This window comes from Anas platyrhynchos, chromosome 1 (genome assembly GCF_047663525.1).
Source record: "Anas platyrhynchos isolate ZD024472 breed Pekin duck chromosome 1, IASCAAS_PekinDuck_T2T, whole genome shotgun sequence".
Lineage (NCBI taxonomy): Eukaryota > Metazoa > Chordata > Aves > Anseriformes > Anatidae > Anas > Anas platyrhynchos.
The window spans coordinates 82,659,494-82,686,818 of record NC_092587.1 but is presented as its reverse complement, the minus strand read 5'-3'; the positions used below and the strand labels follow the sequence as shown (position 1 = coordinate 82,686,818).

Here is a 27,325-nt window from a genome sequence, read left to right as displayed (position 1 = left end):
TTGGGCGAGGCGCCGGGGGGCGGTCGCTCCTCCGGGCGCTGATTGGCTGAGGCGGCGCGGGGGGCGGGGCGAGTGAGGCCAGCGCGGGCCGTTCGGAGGAGGCCGGCGGCCATCATGGCGGCGACGTGCGACTTCCAGCTGCCCCTGGTGGCCGGAGACCTGCTGCGGGGCGGCGGCGTGGGGCGCTACGTGGTGCAGGATGTGCTGTCCGGGAGGGAGCTGCCGCCCGCGGTGGCAGGTAGGGGTCTGAGCACACCCCCCCCCCCAGTGTCCAGGCGAGGGCTTGTTGCCACTGCCGCCATGTCCCCGTCAGCTCCGCCCAAGCCCCCCTCGACCCCCCCAGCCCTCCCCTCAGGCCTCACAGCCCCCCCAGTTCCCTCTCAGCTCCCTCGGTCCCCTTCCAGCACCCCTCAATTCTCCCCCAGTCCCCCCAATTCCCTCTCAGTCCCCTTCAGACCCCCCCACGTCCTCCCCTCAGCACCCCCCTGATTCCCCCCCAGTCCCACCTCAGTCCCCCTCAATTCCCCCTCAGTCCCCCCCAGCCCCCCCAATTCCACCTCAGTTCTCCCCCAGTCCCCCCTCAGTCCCCCCCAGCCCCCCTCCAAATCCCCATCAGTGCCCCCTAGCACCCTCCAAGTCCTCTCCTCAGTCCCTCCTAGCCCCCCTAATTCCCTCTCAGTCCCCCTTAGCACCCCCCTAATTCACCCTCAGTCCCCCCCCAGCTCCCCAATTCACCCTCAGTCCCCCCCACTCCCCCCTAATTCCCCCTCAGCCCCCCCAGCCCTCCCCAATTCCCCCCACTCCCCTTCCAGCCCCCCCAATTCCTCCCCAGTCCTACCTCAGTCTCCTCTCAGCCCCCCCAATTCCCCCCCCAGTCCTACCTCAGTCCCCTCCAGCCCCCTCTAACCCCCTCCCAGTCCTCCCTCAGCCCCCTTCCAACCCCCCCATAGCCCCCCTCACGCCCCCCATCTCTCCCCACAGCTTTCCGGGCCGCTTTCCGGGCGCAGGGTGCGCTGGCTGTGCTGCAGCACTTCGACACCATGTACAGCTTGCTGCAGTGAGTATCGGGGGGCTGCCTGGGGGTGCTCCCCCTCCCCGGGGGTCCGTGCGCTGCCCTGACACGCTGTGCTTGCCCCCCCGCAGCAACTTCCAAGCCGTGGCACCTGCCCTCAGGGAGGACGCCCTGGAGCTGATGATGCAAGGTGGGTGCCTGCCAAAAGGGGGGTTTTGCCCTCGTTCAGCAGCTCCATGATGATATAAAGGCTAATGTGACTTGGCCAGCTGGGTGGCACCCTCAGCCCATTCCTGTGTAGGGGTCTGTAATCTTGGTGGGCAGCGCAGAGCCGTGCGTGCTCGCTGTAAGGGCAGGCCGACAGAAAATCCCCTTCCCCACATCCCTGGAAAGGCAAATCCTGGGGGTGCATCAGCTCCGAGTGAGTGCTTCTCGCAGCTGACGGGGGGGCTGCGGGAACAGGGTTGGAGAGCGCTCCCAGGTTTGGGTTGCAGGGGGCAGCCTTGCAGCTGGCAAGATGTGAGCACACATCTTTGGTAATCTGATGGCTGCTCGAAGTCCTCAGCAGAGAGCATGGCTGAGGAACCTGGCCCAAAGTCCTCACCTCTTCGTGCCTCTCTCCAGTGGCGTCCCGTCATTCCAATGAGCTTCCTGCCATCCTGGGTGATTCTGGGCTGAGCCACGCAGACCTGAGCGCTCACCTGAGCGCTCTCAAGATGAACTGCTACGTGCTGACTGGCCTGTTGGAAGCCTTTGAAAAGCAAACCTCCAAGAATGGGCTGGTAGAGGTGGATCCTGGTGGAAAGGTAGGTGAGAAGACTGGGGAGAAAACAACATAGAAAATGCAGGAGCTTGCTGAAATGTGGGTCAAATGGTATAACTGCGATAATTTAAACGTGCAAGAGCAGTATTTCTGTGAAATCCTTCTTGGAAGGCAGACAAATGTGTGCCTAAACATCAGCCGGGACTCAAATGCCCAGATCTGTCTTTCACTCTTCAGCTTAAGAGTTCTCTCCTGTGCTCCAAGATGACAGCAACAGTCACTTGGTGTGGGCATAAAAATGTCTTACACATCTTAATGTGTGCCCCTCCGTGCTATAGGGTTTAACAGCTGTGTTCATTGTCAAGGGAAGCAGGATGGAGTTCTCTTTTCTTTTTTTTCCTGTTGTCAAGCTACTAATGTATCACATCACGTAATTTTCTTTCTAGAACAAAAAGAACCGTGCAAAGGGCTCTGAATCCTCGTGGGAAGAGGAGAGGGAGCCGCTCTTGCGTCTGTTAAACCAGTTGCTGCAGCTGGATCTCCGCCGGCTTTGGGGTGGCGTGGTGGAAGAAGATTTTGTCAAGTAAGGGAGCGCCGAGAAGGGATGGGATGGAGTGGATGTAGGTGTGGGAAGAAGGGGTTAAATGTTAAATCTGCCAGTGAGCTGGTATTGCAGCCTTCTGCAGGATGCCCCTCACTGGGAGGCTGAGGAAACCGTGAGGCATTTAGGAACCACTTCTTTTTCTTGTGTAGTATTCAGATGTTTGTTGCTCAGTTTCTGAAGGATATTGGAGAATCTCTCTGGTCTCAGGGAGAGGTGTGTACATAGAGCAGTTTGCTAGGCTGACATTGGTGCAACCTGCAGTAGTGAAGCTGATTGTCTCTTCTGTGTGGCTTTAGCTTAGTGACAGGAGTCTGCTACCGCATCCTGGAGAATCCAACTATCGGTCACCAGAAGTATCGGGCCACGCGGGATGCAGTGACACATCTGCTTGCCACAGCTTTGACTCACTACGATCACCTGTTCAGTGAGTTCCTGCTTTTTCTGCCTTCTTATGGAAGCTGTCCCCAGGTATTTTCCCTGACCTCTTTCTCCCTCCTTTCGTCCTAAAGGTGCTACTCTGAAGATCACGCAGATGCTGCAGCACTCTGAACACGTAGCCCCAGTGTTTGTTCGGGCTGTGACTGTCTGGGCTACAGAGTATGGTCTGAAAAGTATAGTGGGTGAACTTCTGAGGTGAGAAAAATACACCAAGGCTTCTTTTTCTAACCCCGGCAACTGGAGGTGCCCTTTTCCTTGTGTCATCTTTCTGTGCAGGGAAATTGGACAGAAAAATCCGCAGGATTTATCTCGTGATACTTCTGGAGTGAAGGGTTATGCCACCTTTATAACGGAACTTGCTGAACAAAACCCTGCTCTGGTGCTATCCAACATGAGTGTTCTGCTGCGTCACTTGGATGGCGAGGTACGTTTGCAAAACATTTACATGTCTGGAGAAGTCAAGTAGTGGAAGTGTTGTTCTCAGTTTTTTTTTTCTTTTTGAAAACAGGACCTCTTTTACAAAGACTTTGTAGCCAAAACCTGCCCTTTGGAATAGGTCACGGCCTTCCCTAAAACATAAAAAGAAAACACAAAACGTGATGTCGAGTCTCTGTCACTTTCAGAAATTCACTCAAGGCTTGAGCATGGGACTTAACAGGCCTGAACTCTGGGCTGTCCTTTCCATTGGCATACCAGGTCAGGCTTTTCTGTTCCTGGTCCAACAACTCCTCTCTTTGCAGAGCTACGTGATGCGAAACGCCATTCTGGCAGCTATGACAGAAGTGCTGCTGCAGGTGCTGAACGGTGACCAGCTGGAGGAAGTTGCCCGTGGTACTCGGGACCATTTCTTGAGTATGCTGCAGGCCCACATCTGTGATATCAGTGGATTTGTGCGCAGTCGGGTGCTGCAGCTTTTCACCCGAATCGTTCACGGTAAGGTAAGTGTGGTGTGGAAGTGGTATTGCCTCGGTCACCCTCCCCTCATTTGTTTTCTAAGGGAATTTTTGTCACCCTGTTCTTCGTGTGCAGAGGCTGGAGTCTAAGTGAGAAAGATACTGTCCTCCAAAGGAATTGTCTGCAATTCCTTTTCACAAGTGAACAAAGATGCTAGGGTTAAGGGAAGTGGGGAACAGAAACTGCATGCTTCTTGTTATTACTGGGACAGAGTAGAAGGAAGCACATGATGTGCAAAGACTTTCTGGACATCGGTATGGGAATACACAGCACTGGGAATATTAAGGCTCTACTCAGCAGGACCTTGGCAAACCTAATCTAAGTCCTTGCTTTCAACAGAAGTTGTACCAGATGTATGTTGTACCCTTCAGACCCAGATTTTTTATGAATCTACAATCTGTGCCTTTCTGTAGACAAGCTTTTCAGTAGAACAGCACACAGGTGTATTAATGTATCTGCGAGAAAACAACTTCTTGCAAGTCTCCAGAGCTTCTCGATAACTTTGCCTACACTCTCATTGTGCCCCAGGCCCTGCCTTTGACTCAGTTCCAGTCTGTGGTATCGCTGGCTGTTGGGCGTCTCCAAGACAGATCTGTGGTGGTAGTTAAAAATGCCATCCAGCTCCTGGCTGCGTTTTTGTCCAACAATCCCTTCTCCTGCAAGGTAATTCCTACTACTGTGCTACGTGTCTGCAGGCTGAGTATCTGCAGCGTGTTACAGGCAGGGCAGTGCTCTTTCTGTACCTTGTGGAAGAGACAGGGTAACTTCTAACGCTGCTAGCAGGAGCTTTCAGAAGTTTCTGTTGTTCAGGTCTTATTCTCTGGCTCTTCGCTCACTTGGTGTAATTGATAAATATGCAGGACCGAGAGGGTTATGGTCTTGATTGTGGAAAAACCTGCAGCAGTTTGATGTGAATTCACCAGGGGATTTCTTTCCTTAGAATCAGAATTAGTCTTTAGAACATTCTACGCAGAATTCTGCAGTTCTTTATATTCAGCTGCAGCTCTTCCTGACTTTCTGAGGCTTAAACTGGTGTTTTACAGCAGCAGCCATTCTAGGATAGCGACCTGGGTCTGCTACTTCAGTTTCGAAGATACAGGTGTTCTGAGGGGACTGATAACTTAAAGTAGAGAAAAGAGAATTCTAGAAAAAGAAGCTTAAGTAATGTATTTTTTCCCTTCCTGGCATCCTCAGTTAAGCTGTGCTGACTTGGCTGACCCACTCAAGAAAGAGGTGCAGAAGCTGCAAGAAATGAGGGACCGCTGCAGAGAAACTGCAGGTAACTTCTCTTCCTCTTTGCCCTTTACAAGGTGTACCCTGTACCGTGGCCAGTAGGAGTTATTCTGTGCTTTTTTTTTTTTTTTTTGTCATCTTACGCTTGCTCCCAGATTGCAGTGGCTTTTGTCTCAGATCTTACTTGTGTGAGACAGTAAGCCAGGTAACTGGAAATAAACTTTTTCTGAGTTTATGTTGTAATAAAAGGACCTTATGAATGTCCTGTTAACAGGGTAAGAACTTAAAAACTTCTATGAACATCCTCCGGGACTTCCATTGTCAACCACTCAAGGAGTCCTGGCTTCAGCCAGGAGTTAGGTCCAATATTAAGTTAAACTTGATTAACCTCGTGTCTCATGCTGCCTACAAAGCAATAAATAGCAAATGGTGGTTCTCTCAGCTGCCCTTCAGTGTATTCTTTTTTTTTTTTTTTTTAATGCCAACTTCTTGTCTATTCATATTCTTGCCTGGATGGGATCAACAGTGGGAATACTGTCTTGTCTGTGGGGGGAAGAAAGTGTAGGATTACTTCCAGATGAGTTTTCTTTCCCTGCTTAGGGTATCATTTATGTCTTCTCCATTCCCCATCTTCCCTGTTTCATTATAGCTCCAGCAATCACCCCAGAAGAGGAGTGGGAAGCAATGCTGCCAGAAGTTAGAGCTGCCGTAGAGCAGCTCCTACCGCTTCAGGAAGAGGAAGATGAGGTGCTGGAAGTTGAAGAAACAGCAGAGGGTGCATCAGAGCAAATCACTGGGCTTCTGAAGAAGCTGAATTACAAGTAAGAGGGCTCTGCAGTTCAAGAGAGGATTGTATAATAGGGGATATGTCAGTCTATCATTCTTTGTTTGAGCTTCAGGGGAAAGGGATGATGTCCAATAATGTTATTCTGTGGGAGGAGATTGATGAGGGTACCCAGCGCAGCATGCTTTCAGGAACTGCTTCCCTAGGTGTTCAGGGCAAAGCTGGATGTTTTCCCTTGTTTTCTGTCTGAACGGGTTGCTGACATCCTGTTGGGCGATGTTGTTGTCCAGGAGTGCAGTCCACCTTACGCAGAAGGCCCTGTGCCGCTTCCAGGGGAAGGAGCCCTTTATTAGCTCCGAGGAAGAAAATGAGGAGGCAACAATCCTGGGCATTCTGAAGAGACTTTACATAGGTAACTGCAGCACACTGGTCTTTCTCTTCCCTGAGTTCAAGCTGGTACCAGAGTTAGACCCAAACCCTCTGGAATGCCATATCCCTTCTTTTGACATGTAGACTTCAGTTCTGCATGTACTTGGCAGCTGGATTATTGACTGTTTTATTGGTTCTGGTGGGAAATGTTCCATGTTCCCACTGGAAGTGCATTTCTGATGTTTTAAGTCATATCATATCTGCTATGGGGCGTGAAGCCGGTGTTAATCCACTCCTGCACTTCTGTCCTGTCTGAATTTGTGTGGAGTTCTGCCTCCTGAACAGGTGGTGGCACATAATGCTCACTATTGAGCAAGTATCAGAATCAAGCAAAGTCTTATTTCTCTGGGGCTCATGCTTATATTTTAAGACTTTGCATGCTTTATCTTTTGTATTTGGTTCAGAATAAGGTCTCCCAGCTAATCCCCTTGAACTCATTTCTAGTTAAAAAAAAATACTATCTAAATAATAATCTGAACTTTGTCAGCTCCCCAGATTTGAACATTCTTTGCTACAGAGTTAGTAGTTTTTTTCCTTCTTTGTACTCTGCTCTGATTCCCTTTTAGGCCCTTGTCCATCTTCGGGGAACTGTCAAATTCAGATTAACTCCTTCATTGTTTTTACGGAGTTTGAGTAAACTGGACAATGCCTTTCCTGACCCCTGTCTTAGCTGGTATATCTGTGGTGCATCATGTTGTAGTACTGGAGTTTATAGCATGTTGAGATTTTGTCTTTGTAGAATTCTGATGGCAAAGTCTGTAATTTTTTCATTTGCTTTTTGGTTTTATTTTTTGTGGAAGTCTCTTGATTGTTACAAGATGTCAATATGGGGTGGAAGCAGAACACTTAATGCCCTGAGCAGTGCCTGTTTCTCTTGTACCTTCAATACTGTTAACAAGCAAGTGTTTATGCCCAGGTAAGAACCATGAGGATTCTCCATGTGACAACAGGAGTCTTGCGATCGAAGAAGTTGCGCCCAAAGAGCAGCCTCAAGAGCAGGCTCAGACAGAGCTGGTCAAACAGGAGATGTTGGTGCAGTATCTGCAAGATGCTTACAACTTCTCAGTGAAAATCACAGAAGCCCTGAGCCTGGTCAGCAAGCTGATGTATGAAAATTCTGTCTCAGGTATGTGAAATAGCCATGGGGCCATTTTTTTCTCCTTTTTTACAGTTTTCTAGGTCCCTCCCCTTACTGAAGAGATGTAGGAGCGGTGGGACACCAACAAAAAGGCTGGAAGAGCTGCTGTTTACTGAGAAGATGTCACAGGCTCTGGAATACTGGGAGCAGGAAGCATTATCTAAACTAGTGTTGTGAAAGGGTCGCATTAGGATGTGAGTAGGCTTCTGAGGCATGTGTAGGATTGATTTTTTTAAATATCAGGATTAAAAAAAAAAAAAAGACCAAAATTAATTTATGTAGGCTTCCCCTCTCTTGTGGGAGGAGATCCTCATCTCAGCTGAGGTTCTCCCAAAGCAGGCATGGCAAGTTAAGCAGGGTTCTGTTACCTGCTTGATGCTGCTTCAGGTGTTACACCGGGCAAAAGAGAGGAACTGAGCAGCATTTCTCATTAACATCACCTCTCCTTAAACTTTATTCTGTAGCCAAAAGCAATCCTTGTCAGCAGGTCCTATGGCCTGATTCTCTTCAGTTCTGTACCTTCAGTACAAAGGTGGAGTGATGAGTAGTCCCGAATAGTGTTAATTCAGCTACTAATGTTAGACTTTTTTTTTTTAAAGTGTCATAAATCAACACTCCTGAGACAGGTGCAGGGTGCAAATCCCACCTTGCTCATCCACTTGTCCCAACCCCTCATGTATTTCTGGAGTGTGGGTGGCTCTGGACACTACAGCATCTTAGCATCATGCAGATGCTTCTGGAGCTTCACCTGTGATGAGAACTTGTATCTTAGCCGTGCTAAGCATGCAGGCTTCCTTCAGCAAGGTTGGGATTTTTTAGCTGATTGCATACACAAGAACGAACTCGAATTCAGCATCTTTACGGGTCACTTGTAGTTTAAGGGTAAGAGAGTGCCCCTCAGCTGGTATTTCAGTGCCTGTTGCTTGGTTGGTTTTTATGGTTTCAGTTTTTACTAGCTTTTGTCCTGTGCTGTAGTACAAGGATGGCAAGTTAGATATCCAGACAGTATGCTGCTGTGGTGCTGAGTGGGACTAAGGGATGTGTATGTTCAGATTTAATTTTTTTTAATTAAGATTTAAGATATGAAGATGCAATTTTATTTTTCTCTGGTAAGAGTGCACCTTCTGGTGTGACTGGGGGCAGCACAAGCATAGCAGACTGTCTAGACACACACACTTTCATGTCTGGTAGGGGTACAGCCTCTTCAGTGAGACGTTATTTTGCCCATACTGCCATAAGCTTCCACTTAACCGGAGTTCAGGCTCTATAAACTGTTCATTGTACAGATTCTCTAATCATCACTGTGGCTTTCTTGTGAATGCACTGTAACTTAACGTGTTTTTTTCTTGTCTTATGAACAGAAGACTGGGCTGTATATTTTCAGGAACTGTCAAGTTAGAGTCAAATTATGTTATTCCTTATACATGGCAAATGCTTTGTACCCCATCAATGCATCGGGTACCTGAGCTGTTCTGGTTACAACATTGTACTGAGACAGCTGCTTTTTATCTGCTGTGACCATAAGATCTTTTTTTTCAAAGCTGCTGTTTCCTAGAATAGATTTATTTTTTCCTGAAGTGTGGCTTCTGTGCTCATTTCCTAGGTCTCTCATATCACAGCTAGCTATAATGTTGTTAACCTATGCCCAGTTCTTCCAGGACATCTGTATCTCTACCAGGGACCCTATTCTGACTTAAGCCGTCTGCAGACAGTAGCAGTGATCTTTGATGCTCCTAGGGTTAGTTGTAAGAGCAGTGTGCCTGTGAATATGTTTTAATGGCCTTTCTAATAAGGAGAAGGAAGAAACTTCACTAATGCAACTATTCTTTCCTCTGCAGTGGTTCAGGAAGCCATTGAGTTCTTTGTGACGGTCTCCCGGTTTGGTGTGCCCCAAGCACTGCTTGGAGTCCGCAGGATGCTCCCCCTCATATGGTCGAAAGAGCCTGCTGTTAAGGAGGCTGTGCTGAATGCCTACAGGCAGCTCTATCTGAGCCCGAACGGGAATTCGGAGAGGTATGGGACATCCTATTCAGAGGGCTTTTCTTGCTCTTTTTCCCCCTCTCCATTTTCCTTCCTTTGGGGAGTTGTTGGAAACGGAATACAGACAGAAAGAGAAATCAAAGTTGCCGTGCTTCATGCTGAGCTGAAATGTAAGGTTTGTGTCTACCAGTGAAGATGTTTTCTCTTTGAACTGTTACTAACACTTGAGCAGTTCCAATGTGGTTTTATGTGTGTGGGTATCCCAGTGTTCCTCTGGGACTTACTGATGAGCTTCTGCTTTTGGTTTGTTGTAGTATTCATATGTAGGAAGTTAACACAGCAGAACTCCACGAGACCTTACAGGAGGCAAAATTACGAAGTCTTTTAAATGAAACTGCTGTCAGGTGCTCACGCTGAACTTTCTCCTAAATTTCACTCATACAAAGCACCACACCAGGAGGCATCTGTTCAAATGATCTGAGTAGGATCATTTGATATCAAGGGGCGTCAGCTATTGAATATTTGTCATGTCAGCTGGGTTCTTGATTCGCAACAATGAACTGACTTTTGGGCAGGTATTTCAGTCCCTTATGGGATCAGCCCATAGCAGCTGGCTTCCAGTCTTGGAGACATGGGAATTCACCCTCCTTGGGCAATGTTGTAGCCCAATGTCTGTTCCTCTATTTTTTTTATTATTTTTTTTTTAATGATATAGTCTCTTGCCATTGGGTGGTTATAAGAGGAATAGCATACAACTTGGTGTAAACGTAGAATTTTTGTTCCCAAACCTCGGGGTTTCTGCTGACAAGTCATGCGTGCTGTAGTCTTTGAGTCTTATTTGTTCACAGATAGTTTTGCAGTTTGTTATGCTCTAGTGAGTAGTACTGTGACTTGTGGTTAAGAGTAAACTGGGAAGTGGCTGGTGAGTGCCTCTTGTTGGGCATTTGTGTGGAGCATAGGGAAGAACAGCAGTGGACTTCGGAGCTCATGGTGTGCTTGCTGAAATTTGGTCTGTGTGACTCTGAGGACTGTAGCTTGTGGAAGGGCAAGTTTTCTTGTTCCCAGAAATCAGATCTTTTATCTAGTAGTTGTCCTCAGCTCTCTGAATAGGTGAGTGAGTAATCATGACAGTTGCTTTTTCTTTTTTTTTTTCTCTTCCCCTTCAAAGGGCCAGGGCCCAGAACCTGGTGCATTCTCTCTCTCTCATCGTGGTGGATGCTTCACTAGGAACAATACAGTGCTTGGAAGAAATGGTGAGTATTTGCTTTGTCTGGATTTGAATTGTATTTGTGATCTTAAATATCTGTTATGCTAAAATGGCAGTCAGTGCCGTGAATGTCTTTGTTGGTCTGAAGTCCGTTCATCCTCCTCTGCCTCTCACTGCTTGTTTTATTGTACTTCTTTTCCAGATCTCAGAGTTTGTGCAGAAAGATGAAATAAAACCTGCTGTGATCCAGCTGCTTTGGGAGCGGTTCACAGAGAAGTTGCAGTGCTCGCCTCTAGAACGACGTGCAGCTGTGATGCTGCTGGGGTTGATGGCACGGTGAGCCTAGGGCCCAGTGTGATCTTGTTAAATTTTGTTCTTACCCTTTTCACCCCGTAAATTGTGCATTCTAAAGCACAGACCTAGTGTCACAGGTAGGAAGGGGAGGTGGGTGTAAGGATTTTTCTTTTTTTTTTGTCCCCATAAGGTACAAGGAGCATTTCTCTTGTCTGTGTATGTTTACTGTAAACTTTAATCAGCACCTCACATAATACTCCTGTGTCTTCTATTCCACAGAGGGAAGCCAGAGATCGTAGGTAGCAACTTGGATGTTTTGGTGACAGTAGGGTTGTCTGAGAAAGCATGTGAAGACTATTGTTTGGCACAGGAAGTATGCAATACGATCTCCAAACTTGCCAGTAACCCTAAGGTAAGACTTCCAGTTTACCCATGAGGTCACAGTAATAGTGGTTTTAAAAAGTGGGAAGTAGCTTATATTGAGAAGAGAAATAAGAAAAAATGTTACTAGCTAGGGAGGGGGGTATGTTTTGTGTGTTGAAATAAGGTAGGTTGAGACCATTCAGCAGCGCTGTCAGGAAAGCTTACCACACATCAGTGAACATGCAGTAACAATTTTCATTAGGCAACAGGTTGAATTCAAAGTAGCAGAGAGTCCTGTACGCAAGAAAATCTGTTTTTCTTCGACTTCTCTTAGTCAGACTCCCAGTTCTAAGCTGACTTGTGTCTCCTTGGTCCTGGAGTCCTTTCATCTATGGTATTTTCTGCTGCTGTTGCCTTTACCCTCCCTATTAATTGGTATTTGGGAGTGGCAGCTGTACAGCTGAGCATAAGACAAAAGATTTTCAAACTTGTTCGTGTTGTAACTGGTAACCTATCACATGGCTTCTCTGTCGAAGAACACTTTATGCCTTTTCCACCCCAACTGTATTAACAAATAAAAGCTTTTTTCTTTTTTGACTCAAATATTTAGGGCATTTCAATTCAGGAGTTCCAGTATAAAAGCAGCCCTCCTTCACACAACACAATTGTTCTGTTTTGAGAATGGTGATGCTAATGCAGGAATTACCTTCTTGAATTAATGGGCATTACAGCGCTTGTAAATGTTCTGAAGATAGTTGTAATTTAATTTTAGGTTGACTGCAGTTAAGTTAGTATATGAGAAGGGACTGATACTTGACTAATGGTGGTAGCTCTTCTGCCCCAAACCAGAGATTTAGTATGGAGAGTAGGATTATAATAAATTGAGAATTTTTGTTTCCAGATAGTGAAAGCTGTTAAAACCTCAAGCAGTAGCTTCTTTTCATCAAGTATATCTTGATCAGATAGCCACAGATGTGCTGGGATATCCAAGGCATTGTCAGTTTTGTTTTAGTTCTCTGGGTTATATTAGCCTGGGAATAAGATGTAGTGGGAGTGATACAGAGCGTTCTAATCACTGCAAGTGCGAGGTAATGTTGAATCCAGAGCTGTCTTCCACTATTTCTAGTGATGACATTTTACTTTTAAACAAAACCTTGTGGTGCTGGAGTACCATACCCGTAGCCAAGGGCATCTTGTTGATTTACCTTTGCTAATTCTGAAGATGCTCTGAAGGTTTCCATCTTCTTCATTATGGTGAATGAAGGAGCAAAGTAACATCAAATCTCAAGAGTCATTTTGAGATTTCAAGAGTTATTCTGATTTAAAGTGAAGTAGTGGAACTGTCTGGTTTGGGGTCATCCTCTGGCCAAACTGAATCTGCGCGGTGTCTTCGAAAGTGACAGAAATATCCCTGCGGTGTGTTTAGTTGCAGAGCTGTGCTGCCTGTCACTGCCACAGGCATAGCAGGCTTTTGATTGGGATTGTGCACACAGCAAGATGAAGTGCTAGGGAGGGCACGGGGGAGTTCTGTTGTGTGGTTAAGATCTGTTTTCTCCGCAGCCAGCACTGGAGAGGAACAAAGGCCCTTTTCGACTGCCCCAGGATCACATGCTCTTTGGGTACCTGACTGAGGCTGTGAGTAAAGGTGAGCTCAGGACAGCAGGAGGTTTGGAGGAGGTGGAGTTGGGCTGTGAGACAGCCTGTGCTGTTGCTGTTACACGTGGTACATGGCTCCGTTTTCTCATCAGGCTTTGTTCAGCCAAGTGGTGACTGGATCCCTTTCATGGAGGCAGCAATAACACTTATCTACCAGCTAGCAGAAGGGGCAGACGAGATCAGTGCTCGCATCCTGCAGGTGTGCAGCCAGAAAGTTCTGGACAAGCTGCAGGAGGCTGATGGGCAGAAAGCTGGTAAGGAAAAAAGCTGGTGAAGAAAGCCTGTACCCGTGGTTTCTAGTGCTGTGATTGGGGTGGTTTGGAACAACTGCAGGAGGAGAACAGAGCTGAGGAGCTAGTGGAGATGTTGGCATGGAAGGATATGGGTGTTGTGAAGGGGTCTGTGGGGAGTGAAGATGGGTTATGCAGTTAATGAGATTTGGCAGTAACTGGTGGAGGGGGGTGAAGTCCAAATTAATACTGAACTGCAATCATTTTTCTCCCCTAGATCAAGAGGCTTCTCCCAGCAGAGTGTCTGGTGCTAGCAGTCTCCCTACATTCCTGCTGTTGCATCTGGTGTCCCTTGTGGGCCAGGTGGCACTGCAGCAGGTAGCATATTTGGAGGTGTCCGTGAGCGCAGAGCTGCGCAGACGCCGCATCCTCAAGGAGGAGCAGAAGACCAAGAAATTTGACAGCAGCACAAGTCAGAGGTCTCGGGTGAGAACTGAGTTGTGAGGTGTTGTAAGTAAAACTCCAACTGCTCTTGGGTTTGGAACAGGCAGCAGGGAAGAAGCGAAGGGTGTTATCCTAACCAGGTTTATCTTCCTGCTTGCGGAAAGTTTCCTCTCCACCCATCACCTCTTTTCTTAGCATTGCAATCTTTTTGCAATTGCTGTTGGTGTTGAATGCCCATTTGTGCCCTGAGTTTCACAAAAGGCCTTCCAGAACCTTGATCCATAGAGTTCAAGGACCTACAGTCTCTCAGGGAATGATGATGAAAGTATTTCCCAGTAGCCTTCTTACTGGGATCTGTGTGATAGAAATACGGTCTGCCTCAGTGTTTCCTGGAGCCCAGCAAGGCTGATTTCTTTTCTCCTTCCTATTCTTGCTCGAGGAAAAGTCTCATGTACTTAAGCTTCCAGTCTTTATTAGATGCCTACACTGCTGTGTTCAGAGAAACTTGTACTTCATTTTCTCATCCACCCTGCTTATCAGTAACTTCCCACACGGGGGGAGGTTACTATGAGATTTTCTTAGAAGTAGCAGTTGGATGCAGATTTGGTCCTGCAGATTTGTGTTGTTTTTTTTTTCCTTGCCATAAGGTTTCTGTAATCTTGCTCACAAGGCCACCAGTTCAAAGGCTGCTTTGATCTTCTTTCTTGCTTTTAGGATTTGTGTGTCCCTTGAATTGTGTTGGACTCGGGCACTGCTGCCAGGTGTGTCTTATTTCTGTCTCAGCTTGTTAGCTTCAGTAACTTAGACTTTCTTTGGTACTTGGTGGCATTTGGACTAGCAAATCCTGGATACCCTTCACAGCTTCATTTAATTCTTAGGAAAAAGGGGTTATAAAACTCTCTGTCAGTCTGTTCTTCCAAACTGTGGTCATGCTGCTGGTGACTTGCACCTCTTCTCTAAGAGAGAAGTATTTCACGAAGGAAAGGATTATTGTTGCCCATCATCTTTTGCAATTGTCCTTTCTGCACAGAGCACAGGAAATGAGACCACTATGGAAGAGGAACTGGGCCTGGTGGGAGCTTCTGCTGACGACACTGAGGCTGAGCTCATCCACAGTATTTGTGAGACAGAACTTCTAGATGGTAAGTGTGGCTCTGCTAAAGAGCACAGGTTCTGTCTACAGTGAGAGAAAAAGTACACTGGGTAGCACATCTAGAAGGAGGGGGGCTGTTTCCTTCATAAATACTGCCATTTTTCTTCAGTATCAGTTTCTCTGTGCACTTTTTCTTTGTTCTGCCTCTCTGGAGTTGTTATTTTTGGTGTCAGTTAGTATAGTCAGTATAGTCCCCAGAAATTCTGGGATAAATTGAGTAATTGTTCTTCAAGAGTACTGCTCAAATAGTGCTCACGTACCTGCTGCCTTCATTCCCCACTCTAGAAAAGCACCTGTTTTCTGCCTTTGTTCCACTGGTGCTCAAGATCTGCAACAACCCTGGGCTCTACAGCGATCCAGCTCTTAGAGCTGCTGCAGCCCTGACTCTTGGCAAACTCTGCATGATCAGGTAATGCCATTATCCTCTTTTAAACCTCCCTGGTACTAAAGCACAAGAAATGTTGCAACTCCTTTGCATTGGAGAGGGGGGAAAACCAAAGAGCTTTCATACATATGTTGTTGTTTTGGTCCCACTAGTATCAGAGGCTGGGTTTTGGTGTCCATGCCTTCTTTTCTTTACCCTGTCCCACCAGCTCTGAGTTCTGTGACTCCCACTTGCGCTTGCTGTTCACTATGATGGAGAAGTCCAGCCTGCCTGACGTGAGATCCAACCTCATTATTGCAGCAGGAGATCTGGCCATCCGTTTCCCCAACCTGGTGGAGCCATGGACACCACATCTCTATGCCAGGTAACGCTGTGCTTATTGCTGGCAGTGGGCAGGTGATGAGGGCTCTGGGGAAGGGTGGCGCTGGGATTCTGGGAGGTGAGAGTGATGCAGGAAAACAAATTTAAAAGTATCAGTGCAGGGAGACAACAGAGAACCGGCTTGTGGGGTAGGCTGTCAGAGGTATTGGTGGCTTAGAGAGGCTCGGCTGCCTTCTGTGGTAACTGCGTGCTTCTGTCAGGTTGCGGGACCCCTGTAAGAGCGTGAGGCAGACGGCTGGAGTGGTGATGACACACCTCATCCTCAAAGACATGGTGAAGGTGAAAGGCCAAGTGAGTGAAATGGCGACTCTGCTTATAGACCCGGAAGAGACAATCGCAGGAGTGGCTCAGAACTTTTTCAGTGAACTCTCCAACAAGGCAAGTGGATGATCAGGAACCTCAGCTCACCTGAGTGGAGGGGGGCTGGTGGGGGCTGGTGAAGGCTGGGTTAATGATGAAAGAGTCCGTAGGAAGGTGTGTCAGGGGTGTAAAGATTGTCTGTCTCTCTTCTGTGTTGACTGAATGTTGGTAGATAAAGGGAATTTTGCTAAGTGAGTTTTGGTTTAACCCTAATGTTGTTGAATTTGACCTCATCCATTCACATTGGAAACCAGGCTCCAAAGCAGAGCTTTTTCTCCACTCACTTTCTTCTGCGTGCCCAGTTCAAGTTTGGGAACAGATTTTTCTGCAGTTTACCCTTCGGTCTTGTAAGAGTTCCCTGACTTTAGGACTCAGTCAGTGCATCATCTCTGACATTGGCTTTGTGATTTGGGGTTGCTTAAAATGAGGCAGTTACAGTCCAAGCAGGTTAAGAACTACAGCAGTGCAGCAGTGTTACCCTCTGTATACTGATTATTTGACATGAAGGCTGCTGCAGGCCCTTCAGAGTTTCAGATTTACTGCCTGAGAGGCTGCAATGATGCTAAAAACTTTACTAGTAGTCTTGGTTTGCTCTGTTAAAAGCTAAGTAAGCCACCTGACCACACTGGTTTCCTACCTCTGCAATGGCTTTGACTCAATGGCTTTGACTAAGCCACGTAAAAGCAGTGGGAAAGGGAATCTGCACTGGGTTGTTTCAGGCGAGGTGGGAGGCAGTTCCTGAAGCTGTTTGCTTCCTTTATCAGAACACTTTTGTGCTGGGATGTGACCAGGTTAGAAAAGAAAGAAACTGCATCCAGCTCTGCCAAAGAGCTGAGCTGTTGCAAATCAAGAGTTGGAGTTGTAAGCTCCTTAGCTTTAGCAAAGTAGCCCTGGCTAGGTTTGGCTGGCTGTGTACAGCTCGTTTTGTGAAGCTGATGCTTTCAGTCAGTACTTTGGATTGGGGAGCTGCTTATTTGTCTTGTCTCAAGCTGTCTTTCATAATTCTGTGTCTCATGTAGAACCTTGTGTCCTGCACAGGGTAACGCCATCTATAACCTGCTTCCAGACATGATCAGTCGCCTCTCAGATCCTGAATGTGGCGTAGATGAAGAATCCTTCCGCACTATTATGAAGTATGTGAAATCTGGGATGAGAGTTAATGAAATCTGTTTTGACTGTGACTACATTTATGCAAAAGGGGTGCCGTGTCTAGGGAAGAGAAACTACAGTGACATAACAAAATGCCTTTTCACTTGTGCTCCCCAGTCTGACTGTTCATAGCCTGCATCTGAAAGTCAGGCTGAGGAAAATTGGTTCTAAAGGCACATAGTTGGGGAGATGGAAAGATTCCACATTACCCAGAGAGGTTGTGGAGTCTCCTTCTCTGGAGATATTCAATACCAACCTAGATGCCATCCTGTACAATGTGCTCTAGGTGACCCTGCTTGGTAAGGGGGTTGGACTAGATGATCAGAGGTCCCTTCCACCCTCATCTATTCTGTGATTCTGTGAAAGGAGCTGCTCGGAAGTAGACACTGCAGCTTTTTCAGCATCCCTCCTACCTCACACAGATGTAAGCACTTCTCACTCCAGACCTGCAAGAGTCTCTGTTTTAGCTGATTTCTTAGTTTCATCGTAGGCAGACGTTCTCAGACAAACATGCTGTTTTAATTATGTCATAGCAGCTGTCCCACAACAGTGACTGTGATTACTACATAAGCCATCAGCATATAACACGTTTTCTCCTGAACAGAGTCTGAGGCATGCAGGGCTCTCCAGTCTTCATGTCTGAAGGACCACCCAGCTGATCACTGGGTAGAAGAGCTGCAAGCATGCAATTGTGTAGGCAAAACCAGGGTTTCCTCTCTGGGCTTTCAGCTTTGCTATTTTTTTCCTTTGCAGACATCTCTTCTCCTATATTACAAAAGACAAACAGACAGAGAGCTTGGTGGAGAAACTTTGTCAGCGATTCCGGACTGCCAGGTGGGTTTAAATCCTAAATTTCCTGACAAGTAAGTCTGTCTGTTTCTTAAGAATTGTTAGAAGAAACCAGCTTCTATACAGTGGGGGTGACAGGCTCCCATCATATTCTTCATGTCACAAACGCTAAGATATAAAGAATAGAGAATAAACAGAATAAACAACAGAGAAAAATAGAGAATAAAAGAATAAACAACACCTCTAATTCAGGTGTTGTTTTCTTTCCTCTTTTCCCCATCTTCCTCTTAAAACTACTTGAATAAGAACAGAAGGTCAAAAGTTGTGTAGATTTATTACATTGTGATTGGACCCTCTCCCCTCATCTTGGGGGAAAGGTTTTGTGACAATTTAGATCTGCATTATTTACAGCTAGACAAGGAGATACCCCAAGTGTGGTTTTTATGCACCTTTGTCCTTCTTCAGAGGCACCTCAACTAAGAAATTAACGTGTTCGACTGAGGAGTTGAAATCTCTTTATTAGTCCTGCCTGGGTTGAGAGGCCTGTCCTTGTTCTGTGTGGATGAGCCGTTCAGTTCTAACTCTATGCCTAGGGCTCTGTTTTGTTGTTTGAGTGCTTGTGCTGCAAGATGTTTATTCCTTTGCTGCTCTTGCTCTGTCACACAGATGTGTGTGCCTTGCTCATGGTGCTGATTACAAAGCATACAGTACAGAGCCCATCCTATGAATCTGAAGTATCTTTTTGCTTCCCGTTTGATTGTTTTGTTTTTTTCATTGCTCCTTTCTCCCTGTTCCCAAAGAGGTAAATTCACTGACATAAATGTACACTTCTTTTTTTCTCAAAGAGAAAAAGCAAAAGTTTATTTGCCTCTTTGCTGTATATTTTCACTGTTATCTTTTACCTGCCACTGGATTTAGCATACCTAGCTTTCCTCTGTTCCGATGGTTTTCCTTCTTTGTAGCTGTGACTTTGCCCTTGAGGTTTAAAGCTGTGTCTGCTTATCTTGGCCGTTTGTACACAGTGCCTGGGCATGTGACCTGCTCAGCTGCCTCAGGGAGTAGCATATTTCCCAGAAACAGTTGGATTTCGTTTCCTATCTGGAATGGAGAGTGGACTCTCCAAAATTTCCTCCCAGGAACACTGGTGAGCTCTTCAGACCACGCTTGTAAAGATCTGTCTGGGTGTAAGACACATGTAGCATTTGCTAATCTGTCCTAATATTGCCATACCACAAAGATGATCAGCTCAGTGCACACCAGAGGTAATACTAGAGCAAGATTCTCATTCAAGGCTAAACAGGAGCCTACCAGAGAAGACTTTGCAGTCACCATCCTTAGGATTTCTGGAGTACTAAACAGCAGTGTGCCGAGTATTGTTGAGATGTTAAATGGAAGCACCGGGATGCTGCAGCTTTATTCTCTGTCTGCGTTTGGACAGTGCGTTCTCAAAGTGTTTATGCAAGCCCTCTGCTTTGTACGCATGAATAAGAGGGGGTTCGACCTCGTGTTTCTTCCTCCCATTCTGGCACAGTGAGCTATATTAAAGATATTAGTTTAGATCCATTTTTTATAGTAACTTTCACTGGAATCTGGACCTTGTTGTCCTTTGACACAGCAGATACTGCTTGTTCACTTTCTATATTAATGAAAATAGCCATCTTTATGCCTATTAACTGGCCAGGTAGGACAGAATTTCAAATACTGCTTCTGCTTGAGACAGTCTCAAACATGAAAAAATGAGCAACCATTTTTTTCTTTGTTTTTTAGTTGAAATAAGGCCCTTCAAGAAGAGTTCTCACCTCACTGAGTGTTTTTCCTACTAGCCAACACTAACTTCTGACACCTTCTAAACAAACGACTGTGTTCTTTAACAGTGAAGCCTTCGTGTTTGTGACAGGCACTAAATCAGTGTCCCTGGGATACAGTGGTTGTTGTGAAGTGCTTGGTGTGGCAGGGCACTCTGGAACAGATCTGTAACAAAACAGCATAAATCTCATGTACTAAAGGGGAGAAACACCAGAAGGAAAATGCCTCATCCCCATGTGCCATAGTTCTAGGTAGGATGTCTTCATCTTTGCACAGCCCTTTTCGTATGAGCTAAGGGCAATCTCTCCTTCCCAGGAATGAGCGTCAATATCGGGATCTGTCCCACTGCCTTACTCTGCTTCCCATCTCGGAACGGGGCCTTCACAAGCTGCAGGACAACTTTGACTGCTTTGCAGACAAGCTACAAGACCCAGCTGTCTACAGTTGTTTCCAAGCAGTGCTGGTTCGATTCCGCAGAGTACCCAGCAAGCCTGAGAATAAAGTAAGGATGGTGGGAAGTGTCCAGGCGAGGAGAACTGCTTTTTACACATAATGATTGGAAAGACGTGCTGTTCTCTGTGTTAAACAGGCTATTCCTTGGTCTCAACAATTTCTCAGAGATCATGATGGAAATTCTGGGGTAGGAAGTGGCTGTGCTATGGATGTAATGCTTCTCTCTGTTTCTTCCCTACTCTGTTTGTGTGGTTTTGTGTTTTTGTTTTCCCCTGTTACATCTATCCCAGGCTCTAGCTGAAGAGCTGGAGCAGAGGCTGTCTGCCTGCCATAACCGAGGACTGGATTCGGCAGAGACATGCCAGGAAGGCAGTAAAACTCCAATGCCAGCCAAGCGAAGGCCAACAGCAGGTATCTTCCTTCTGCGAGACCGCAGTCTTCCTCCCTCATCCTGAAGTACAGCAGACACCTAGAGACTTTTCCTCACCCTTTCCCTTTTTTTTTTTTTTTTTTTTTTTCCAGCAAGCTCACGCCGCCAGCCCCTGAGCACAGCCAACAGGGATGATGATAAAGCTTTTGTCACCCCCCAGCCTCGCACGTTGCGGAACCCGAAACGTGCCCAGAAGAGCCGTCCACGCAAAAAACCTATCATCACCTTCTCCAGTGATGAGGAGAACAGCTCTGAGGATGGTAAGTCATTGGACAGGTATGTCTAAAGGTAAAAGTGGAGACCTGGAGCTAGACTGTAGACGTGGCACCTCAAGAACTTTCCTCTGGGAGGAGCAGAGGGTGTGCAGGGATTCAGAGCACTGCGTTGGCTGGTGGTAGATTTCTCTGTTCGAGGTAGGGGAGTGCTGGTTATTGACACGCTTTACTCTCTTAGAGTTTTCAGCAGAATTAACAGAGGAAGAAACCCCCACCAAAACAACTCCCATCACCAGGTCTTCAGCCCGACGGCTACGCTGAGGCAACGATCTGCCCCTGTCTGTAAGCTAAAAATAAAGTTCCTTTTATACAACAGTTGTCTTCTCTTGCCTGAACTACCCAATAAACTTGTAGTGCTTTAAACAAAGAGAAAAGGGAAGTTATGCAGCAGCCTGAGAAGACCAAACCTGTCTTCAGATATCCCCACAAAGAAAGGCAGTGATAAGCATGACTCCTGTTTTGACTGTTTGCACTGGCTTTGCTGGTGGAAGTTGCCCTGATTTAAAAAAAAAAAACAAACACAAAAAATGGGAGAAAGGGCAGGCATACTAATGCCTGAATAAAAAATGCTCATTTCTTGCATCTTGTATGTGATTTTAAGTAAATTTTCAGATTCTCTGAATACAGGACCACTACTGTTGCTGGGTTCATGCCATTTTATGTTTGATTTCGCTCTGTAGAGCCCGCTATGGCTTTGAGGGGAATGCTACCCGCGTCTTTTTCTTGTACAAAGCTCAAAGAGATCTCACAGAAGAGGTGAGGGATGGGGGGGGAGGAAGAGAAGGAGGTGGGGGAGAACACAGGCTCATTTAGACTGTCTAGAGTGATTTAATAGAGAACATAGAAGGATACATATCAAAAAGTTTAAAAATATATACATATATGCAGAATTATGGTTATGTTTCAAATAAGACAAGCGTTTCACCTCTTCCCTTCTGGAGATGCCATACTTGGTGCTCACGTCAGGCCTGGCACTCCTTAGACTGTCATGTGAACAAGAAGTGCCTTAACTGAATGTTAATCATATAAACAGCCTTTAACCTCCTGTCTCACAGGCACGTTGGCATTTGGCCCAGGGCTATAGTGCAAGTTATTTCCTCCTACCTGTCAGTTGCCTAGAAAGCAGATGTTTCTTAGGCTAGTGACTGGCTGGACAGGAATCAGACTGGTCCGCAGGTTCCTTCAGATCTTCCCCGTCCTTTCTCTGAGGACCTACCTCTTCCTGCAGTCGTTGTCATATCCTCAGTTTACCAGCAAACAGAGCCTGTTGCTCAGTTCTCCTCTGGTCTGGCTGTGTAAATAGTGACAAAAGACTGCAATAGTTTATGTTTTTGATCGCTGTGTAGAAGCAGTGGCAGAACGTGCACAGTTTTGCAGTGTCCTGGGAATGTTTTTTATGCCAATACCTGACTGGACGCAGGGCACATTAGCAGTTTGTAGAAATAAGGGACCCATGGGGTGTCGTGTCAGCGTTATTCATGGAGATGGCTCCTGTGGACTACGTCCCCTGACTCACCAGAGGGATGGGATGTGCCCCCTTGCAGCTACTACTGTGTAATATTGCCAAATACCAATCCAATCCCTCACCCATCCAGCACACCTGTACGGACAGGACAATTGCATGAACCACAAAGATCAGAAAGCTACAGCAATACTGTCCCACTCCCCCCACGTTAATATTCAGTGAAGACTACAAGAAACAGGCAGCAGCTCTGCATTCAACAGCAAATACAAGTCATGCGTACCGTACACAATGCTTCCACCACCACCCACAGCCCCTGTACGTCACTCACAGATGGGAACAAAAGAAAAAACAGCCTCTATGGATTCCTGCCTAAGCTCAAGGCATTACAAGTGTGCATAGTAAACCTTCTGTACCTACGAGAATGATACAATGTGTGGCAATACTTCATTGAGGGAGATCCCAGTGTGAATGGAGGTAGCAAGCTGGCCATAAATTCGTGTCTAAGTATTGGCTTACCTTCAGGCTACGCACTGCCCTTTTCCATTACAAGCAGATAAACTTCCTTCAGGAAAGCAACTCCCTAATACAGTGCAAAGGTTTGGCAGTCAGTGACTGGGCTGGCACAGTGGATCCTTGGCTGCTTTGCAGTCTGTCCTTTGCTCTTCCACGGGCACTGCACTCCCTGTCCAAGTGAGAGTGGTATTTCAGCAAAAGGGAGTTTCTGTTGGTCCCTGTCTGCAGGTTGTTCAGGTGGAGCATCCCCCTCTCCTCACCAGCCTCTCCTGGCACTGGAGGAATCAGCAATTCTGTATCATGGACAAAAGTCCTGTGGATGGAAGAGGTTTGAAAAATTACACAGAGACAGCTACCTTAAGCAGCCCGTCACTGCCGTTCTGCTCACAAGCAGCTCTGCTTGTGGTTGCCATGATGACCATGAGTCGCTGCTGAAGGAGACAGCCTGTACTGCGTGTGGGATGAGTCAGTACCAACAGCAGTGGAGTCTGCGTTCCCTGAGGGGCTCCAGTGCATGGCGGCTCCAGACTTGTGCCCGTCGTGCTACTGGAACGACACAAATATTGCTGGAGCCCGCAGCAACCATCAGCCCTTTGTACCACCGTGGGCCAACGGGTGTTCCCAGAGCGCTTCACCCAGTTCCTAGTCCTCCTGCTCTCTGTTTGCCCTGCTCCTTTCCCTTTGAGCGATTCTGTTTATAAAAGACTGATTGTGATTCAGCAGGAGACCTCGTTTCTGGTGGTCTTGCAAGCTCTAGAATCAGCGTCCCAGCATCAGAGGGGGAAGGGTTTTTACAGAAGAAACTTGTTAGCACCAGAGAGGAAAGAAGGACAATAACCTATTTGAGACAGAAAACTGGGGCAATCAGGGACTCGTCGTCTGCCAGAGCCTTTTTGCTTCACAGTCATTGCCAGGACGTGACAGAGCAACTATTCAGTTACGCTGCACTCCCAGCAAGGATCTGGGACAAAGCGGCTGCAGCTTCAGTGCACCTGAGTCGAGGAGTACCTGCAATTCACCCAGGCTTTGCAAATTTGCAAGAATTTGAAAAAAAAATATTTAAATTTTCTACGGTTTCTTTAAGTTTCTTGCTTGGTATGGGATAGCAGTGACTCCTTCCCTCCTGCCAGGCCCAGCTTTTGCTGGACCCAAGAAGGGGACCAGTCACTTGAGAGCTCAGAGCCCATCCATCCCTGCAGCGCTCAGTTTGCGTGCAGCTGGGCTGGAATTTACAGCAATTGCAAATGCATTTCTGGCATTCTTCTTGCAGCATGGGAGCTACCACATTCAAGGGATGCCAGACCAAGCCACCACCACATTTTGTATCAAAACCAAAGCATCATTGTTGTTTTTTTCTTACCTTTCACTCAGGAAACAGTTGACTCCTGGAATCTGTGCATTCAAACTGAGATTTTTCTGGCTGTGGCCATCTTGCAAGCAGCATGAACACTGACAGACTGACTCAGCTGCTTCAAGATGGTAGAATGTGATCAGGTAGTAGAGGACAACATTTTCAGAGACATCTTTCACGTGGGATGAACACATGTCTGCTTCACACCCTCCCTCCCCTTTTTCCCACCCCTCTGAAACTTTCACACGTTTTCCCTGCTGCAATGGTGGAGTCAATATACTTGGATATGCCCACACACGTCACCCTACCTGTGCAAAATCTCTCCTGCTTCTGGCTTCAGTGCTTCAGACTCAAGCCCCACACTCACTTTTCACAGGGTTGATGCAAAATGGTTTGTAATACTCTCTGGCTCCTTGGGCAGAGAAGAAAGGGTCCCACAAATCTGCATCTACAGGTGAAAAATGCTTGCAGAGAAGGGAGGGAAGGAAGGAGAAAAGTAAGGCAGGGCAAATAACTGAACTGTGACTTTTGCTACCTCTGCAAAAGACTCATTTTCTTTTTTTTTTAAAAAAAAGGCAAATAAATAACAGACAGCAGAACACTGCCTGTCAAGTTTTGTCCCAACTGCTTTGTGCAAGGATACTGAAGAACGGTACTGAAGGTATTAAACTCACCTAGCACAACCACTACTGCTCCGGTACTGGGGTACAGTCCTCCCCTTTTCTCCCTCAACAAACTTTCCTGATTAGTTTCTGTCTTCACACCCAGGCTGACTTCTGCACTCTGGTCTCCAAACAGTGACCTCATTGCCTTGTTCAGCTGGTGAGAAACTACAGTAAAATGGGAGAGGTAAACAAAGGGGGGGAACTAATGGCCAGAAGATTTAGGAGGTAAGAGTCTGCTCCTCGGCGTCCCACTGCCATTGTGCGCCCGAGCTTGAGAAAGTGCAAGTCCAGCCTCGATGAGCTCTTTTCTGTGCTGGTTCCTCTGGAAACTCAGCCCAGCCCTCCAGATGGTGTACGTTGAATAATGACTCAGGACAACCAGCGTGCATGTTATGTTGTGTGCCCACATGTATTTAGACCCATGCCCCTGTCACTGCCACAGATCCCACAGAGTTAGTGCTGGAATTCACACATCCACCGCAGCAAGACTCTGTGCTCCCAGGCTAAATGGCTCATCAACATGTAAATATTAAAAACTAGAGCCCGTGTTGTCATGCAGCTGAATTTGTGACAATTCCTGCAGAGAGCAGTGTGACTATCACCAGATGAGCTGTAGTTCATGCTCGCACTGGTTAAAGAAATAACATTAACAGCACTCTAAGAGGAGAGTGTTCAGTACCACTGCACAATGCAATACCTTCAGTACCTTTCTTCAGGACGTGTCTTGAAGTCTCACCCTGTTTCTGACCCTAACAGACACCTCCAGGTCCTGGCCAGCAGCAGCTCCACTCACATTCGTCTTCCCAGACACTCAGTAAACACCTTTGTGTCTTTTTTCTTTAGAGGAAGGGGTCTTGCTGAGCTCACCCTGAAATATATCACCACGGACAAAAGGGCTGAAAGGTTAAGGAGCTCCGGGGGGGTAGTTCAGCAGAGAGCTGGGGGCCAGGCGCCTGCCAGAACCAAAGCTATAAAGGCAAGGAGGGGACAGGGATCACAGATGCTGCAGATCCTGCCTCACCTCCCACAGGCCCTGGGATAAGAAGATGCTGGGGCTGCAGTCGTGGCCTTGCTCGCTTTTCCTCCTCTTAGTTCTGCTCTCAGCCAGCGTTCAAGCTATGTCCTTACCAGGACAGAGGCTACAGGTAGGAGGGGCTGGGATGGAGCTGAGGGAGGTTTCAGGAGCAGCAGGGGCAATTTGGGGAGGTCGTGTTTGAACCTGGGATGAGTGGTGAGCCCAAATTCCAGCTTCCAAAGGGTGCTGTCTATTCTCTCTGCTCTTTCCCCTTCAGTCTAATAGCCTCAGCTCTAGGATGACTGTATCTTTATAACCCAGCTCCTTGGGGAGCACCAGCATTTCAAGGCAGAAAACAGACAAAAGTGTTTTAGTGCTCTTTGGTCTGTGGGAGGCTGACTGGGGGACTCCACACTGCCTGCAGAGGCTTTTAGCTGTAAAGAGACTACTCCTATCTATCTAGCTCAGCCCTGTGCCAGCAGCCAGCAGAAATCACAGCCACGTCCCTTGCATTAAGTGACAGGCAGGCATGCAGAGGGATCTGCGAGAAATACTGTACGTGGTGGTTATCCATTATGCTCAGTGGCCTGGTTCTGACATTTCAGAAGGAAAATGCACCGTGTGATGTTGGGATTTTCACTCCTAAGCTCAGTCATACCCCACAGTAGGCCCTCTTTTAGTCCAAGAGGATGCTAGCAAGGCCTTCTTCATTTTGGTAAATCTTTTACCCTCACCAGTTGCAGAAACAATACTTAGGGCTTTTGAATTTACCCAGCTTCTTTTTTTCCAACCCCTACCCTGTGCTCTGCCATGTTGTGTTCACATCATTCACCCTGTCCAATGAGGAAAACTGCAGGGAAGTAGTTAGGAGATGAACTAAAAACACGAGACCGATTCTGCTATGACTCACCATGGAGACGCTTTCACTCCCCGCTGAAGATGTCTGTGCCCGCTTCCATTAACTCACTGCGGAACAGAACCGAGCTAAATTGCAGAAAGGCAGCGTCAGCCTTGGGTCAGCGAGCATCCACATGAGGAATAGATGTGGCACAGCTACTGCAGGCTGACCCCATGGGCAGGAATGCTGTGCCCCCTCAGGCCCAGCGTACCTCCCGACTCTTGTCTCCATACAGCCGGAGGCGGCTGGCAGTGACGGAGGCGTGTAATTGAATTAGCACATGCCCACCTGCACCGAAAACCTAGAGAATTTCCTAGCAGATGAGACGCCTGCCTTCCTCATGCCTTCTTCCACGACACTGCCATGCCTGCCTCTCCCTTATTTTAGAACCGAGTATTTGGGTTAGGTCCCGCTTCCCCACCAGCCCTCTGGAAAATGCCACGAAACAGTCTGAGCACACAGCTCAGCACTGGGAAAAGGATCAAGGACGGAAGCTTTGGTTATCTTCAAGTGTGTGGGGGGGGAATCCTGTTAACAACAGCAGGGCAAGGGATGCACGGAGAGGCACACCCACACCAGCTTCCTACCTGCTCTTTTGGGCAGCAAAATCATTTCAGACAGCGGGAGCTGCAGTTCCAGCCCTTCCCTTGGTGACCTTGGTCTGGATGCAATGTCACAGACAGGGTGCTTCGTGCACAGACACTGTTT

General features: G+C 47.1%; 1 protein-coding gene, 1 long non-coding RNA gene and 1 other non-coding gene across 7 annotated transcripts; 2 read left to right on the top strand and 1 right to left on the bottom strand.

Annotated features, from left to right (window-relative positions):
* Nucleotides 1-53: 53 nt before the first annotated feature.
* On the top strand, nucleotides 54-21,025 carry NCAPD2 (non-SMC condensin I complex subunit D2). Its single transcript, XM_027449735.3, has 31 exons — nucleotides 54-238; nucleotides 982-1,057; nucleotides 1,144-1,202; nucleotides 1,637-1,818; nucleotides 2,222-2,358; nucleotides 2,676-2,803; nucleotides 2,889-3,012; nucleotides 3,094-3,241; nucleotides 3,558-3,755; nucleotides 4,300-4,434; nucleotides 4,966-5,050; nucleotides 5,654-5,825; nucleotides 6,079-6,200; nucleotides 7,134-7,343; nucleotides 9,194-9,368; nucleotides 10,504-10,588; nucleotides 10,745-10,878; nucleotides 11,116-11,248; nucleotides 12,760-12,844; nucleotides 12,948-13,109; nucleotides 13,363-13,571; nucleotides 14,560-14,671; nucleotides 14,968-15,091; nucleotides 15,276-15,431; nucleotides 15,649-15,826; nucleotides 16,847-16,941; nucleotides 17,711-17,791; nucleotides 19,868-20,054; nucleotides 20,296-20,416; nucleotides 20,528-20,695; nucleotides 20,889-21,025. Exons 1-31 carry the CDS (start codon nucleotides 115-117, stop codon nucleotides 20,969-20,971), a joined length of 4,188 nt encoding a protein of 1,395 aa, XP_027305536.1. The 5' UTR covers nucleotides 54-114; the 3' UTR covers nucleotides 20,972-21,025.
* On the top strand, nucleotides 1,244-1,562 carry LOC113842494 (small nucleolar RNA U85). Its single transcript, XR_003495029.1, has one exon. It is a non-coding gene; the product is annotated as a small nucleolar RNA U85 (small nucleolar RNA).
* On the bottom strand, nucleotides 17,584-27,325 carry LOC113842421 (uncharacterized). Of its 5 annotated transcripts, none has more exons than XR_011812092.1 (5): nucleotides 24,714-27,325; nucleotides 24,348-24,503; nucleotides 22,692-23,001; nucleotides 21,815-22,310; nucleotides 17,584-17,722 (listed from the first exon to the last, which is right to left on the bottom strand). It is a non-coding gene; the product is annotated as an uncharacterized lncRNA (long non-coding RNA). The 5 variants fall into 5 exon arrangements; XR_011812091.1 differs by having other exon boundaries at nucleotides 22,692-23,234; nucleotides 26,630-27,325; XR_011812089.1 differs by having other exon boundaries at nucleotides 26,630-27,325.

Coding starts and splice junctions, on each gene's coding strand:
- NCAPD2 (XM_027449735.3), top strand. CDS start 115: ATGGCGGCGACGTGCGACTTCCAGCTGCCCCTGGTGGCCGGAGACCTG. Junction 7,344..9,193: donor GTATGAAAATTCTGTCTCAG/GTATGTGAAATA, acceptor TTTCCTCTGCAG/TGGTTCAGGAAGCCATTGAG. Junction 13,110..13,362: donor GGCTGATGGGCAGAAAGCTG/GTAAGGAAAAAA, acceptor TTTCTCCCCTAG/ATCAAGAGGCTTCTCCCAGC.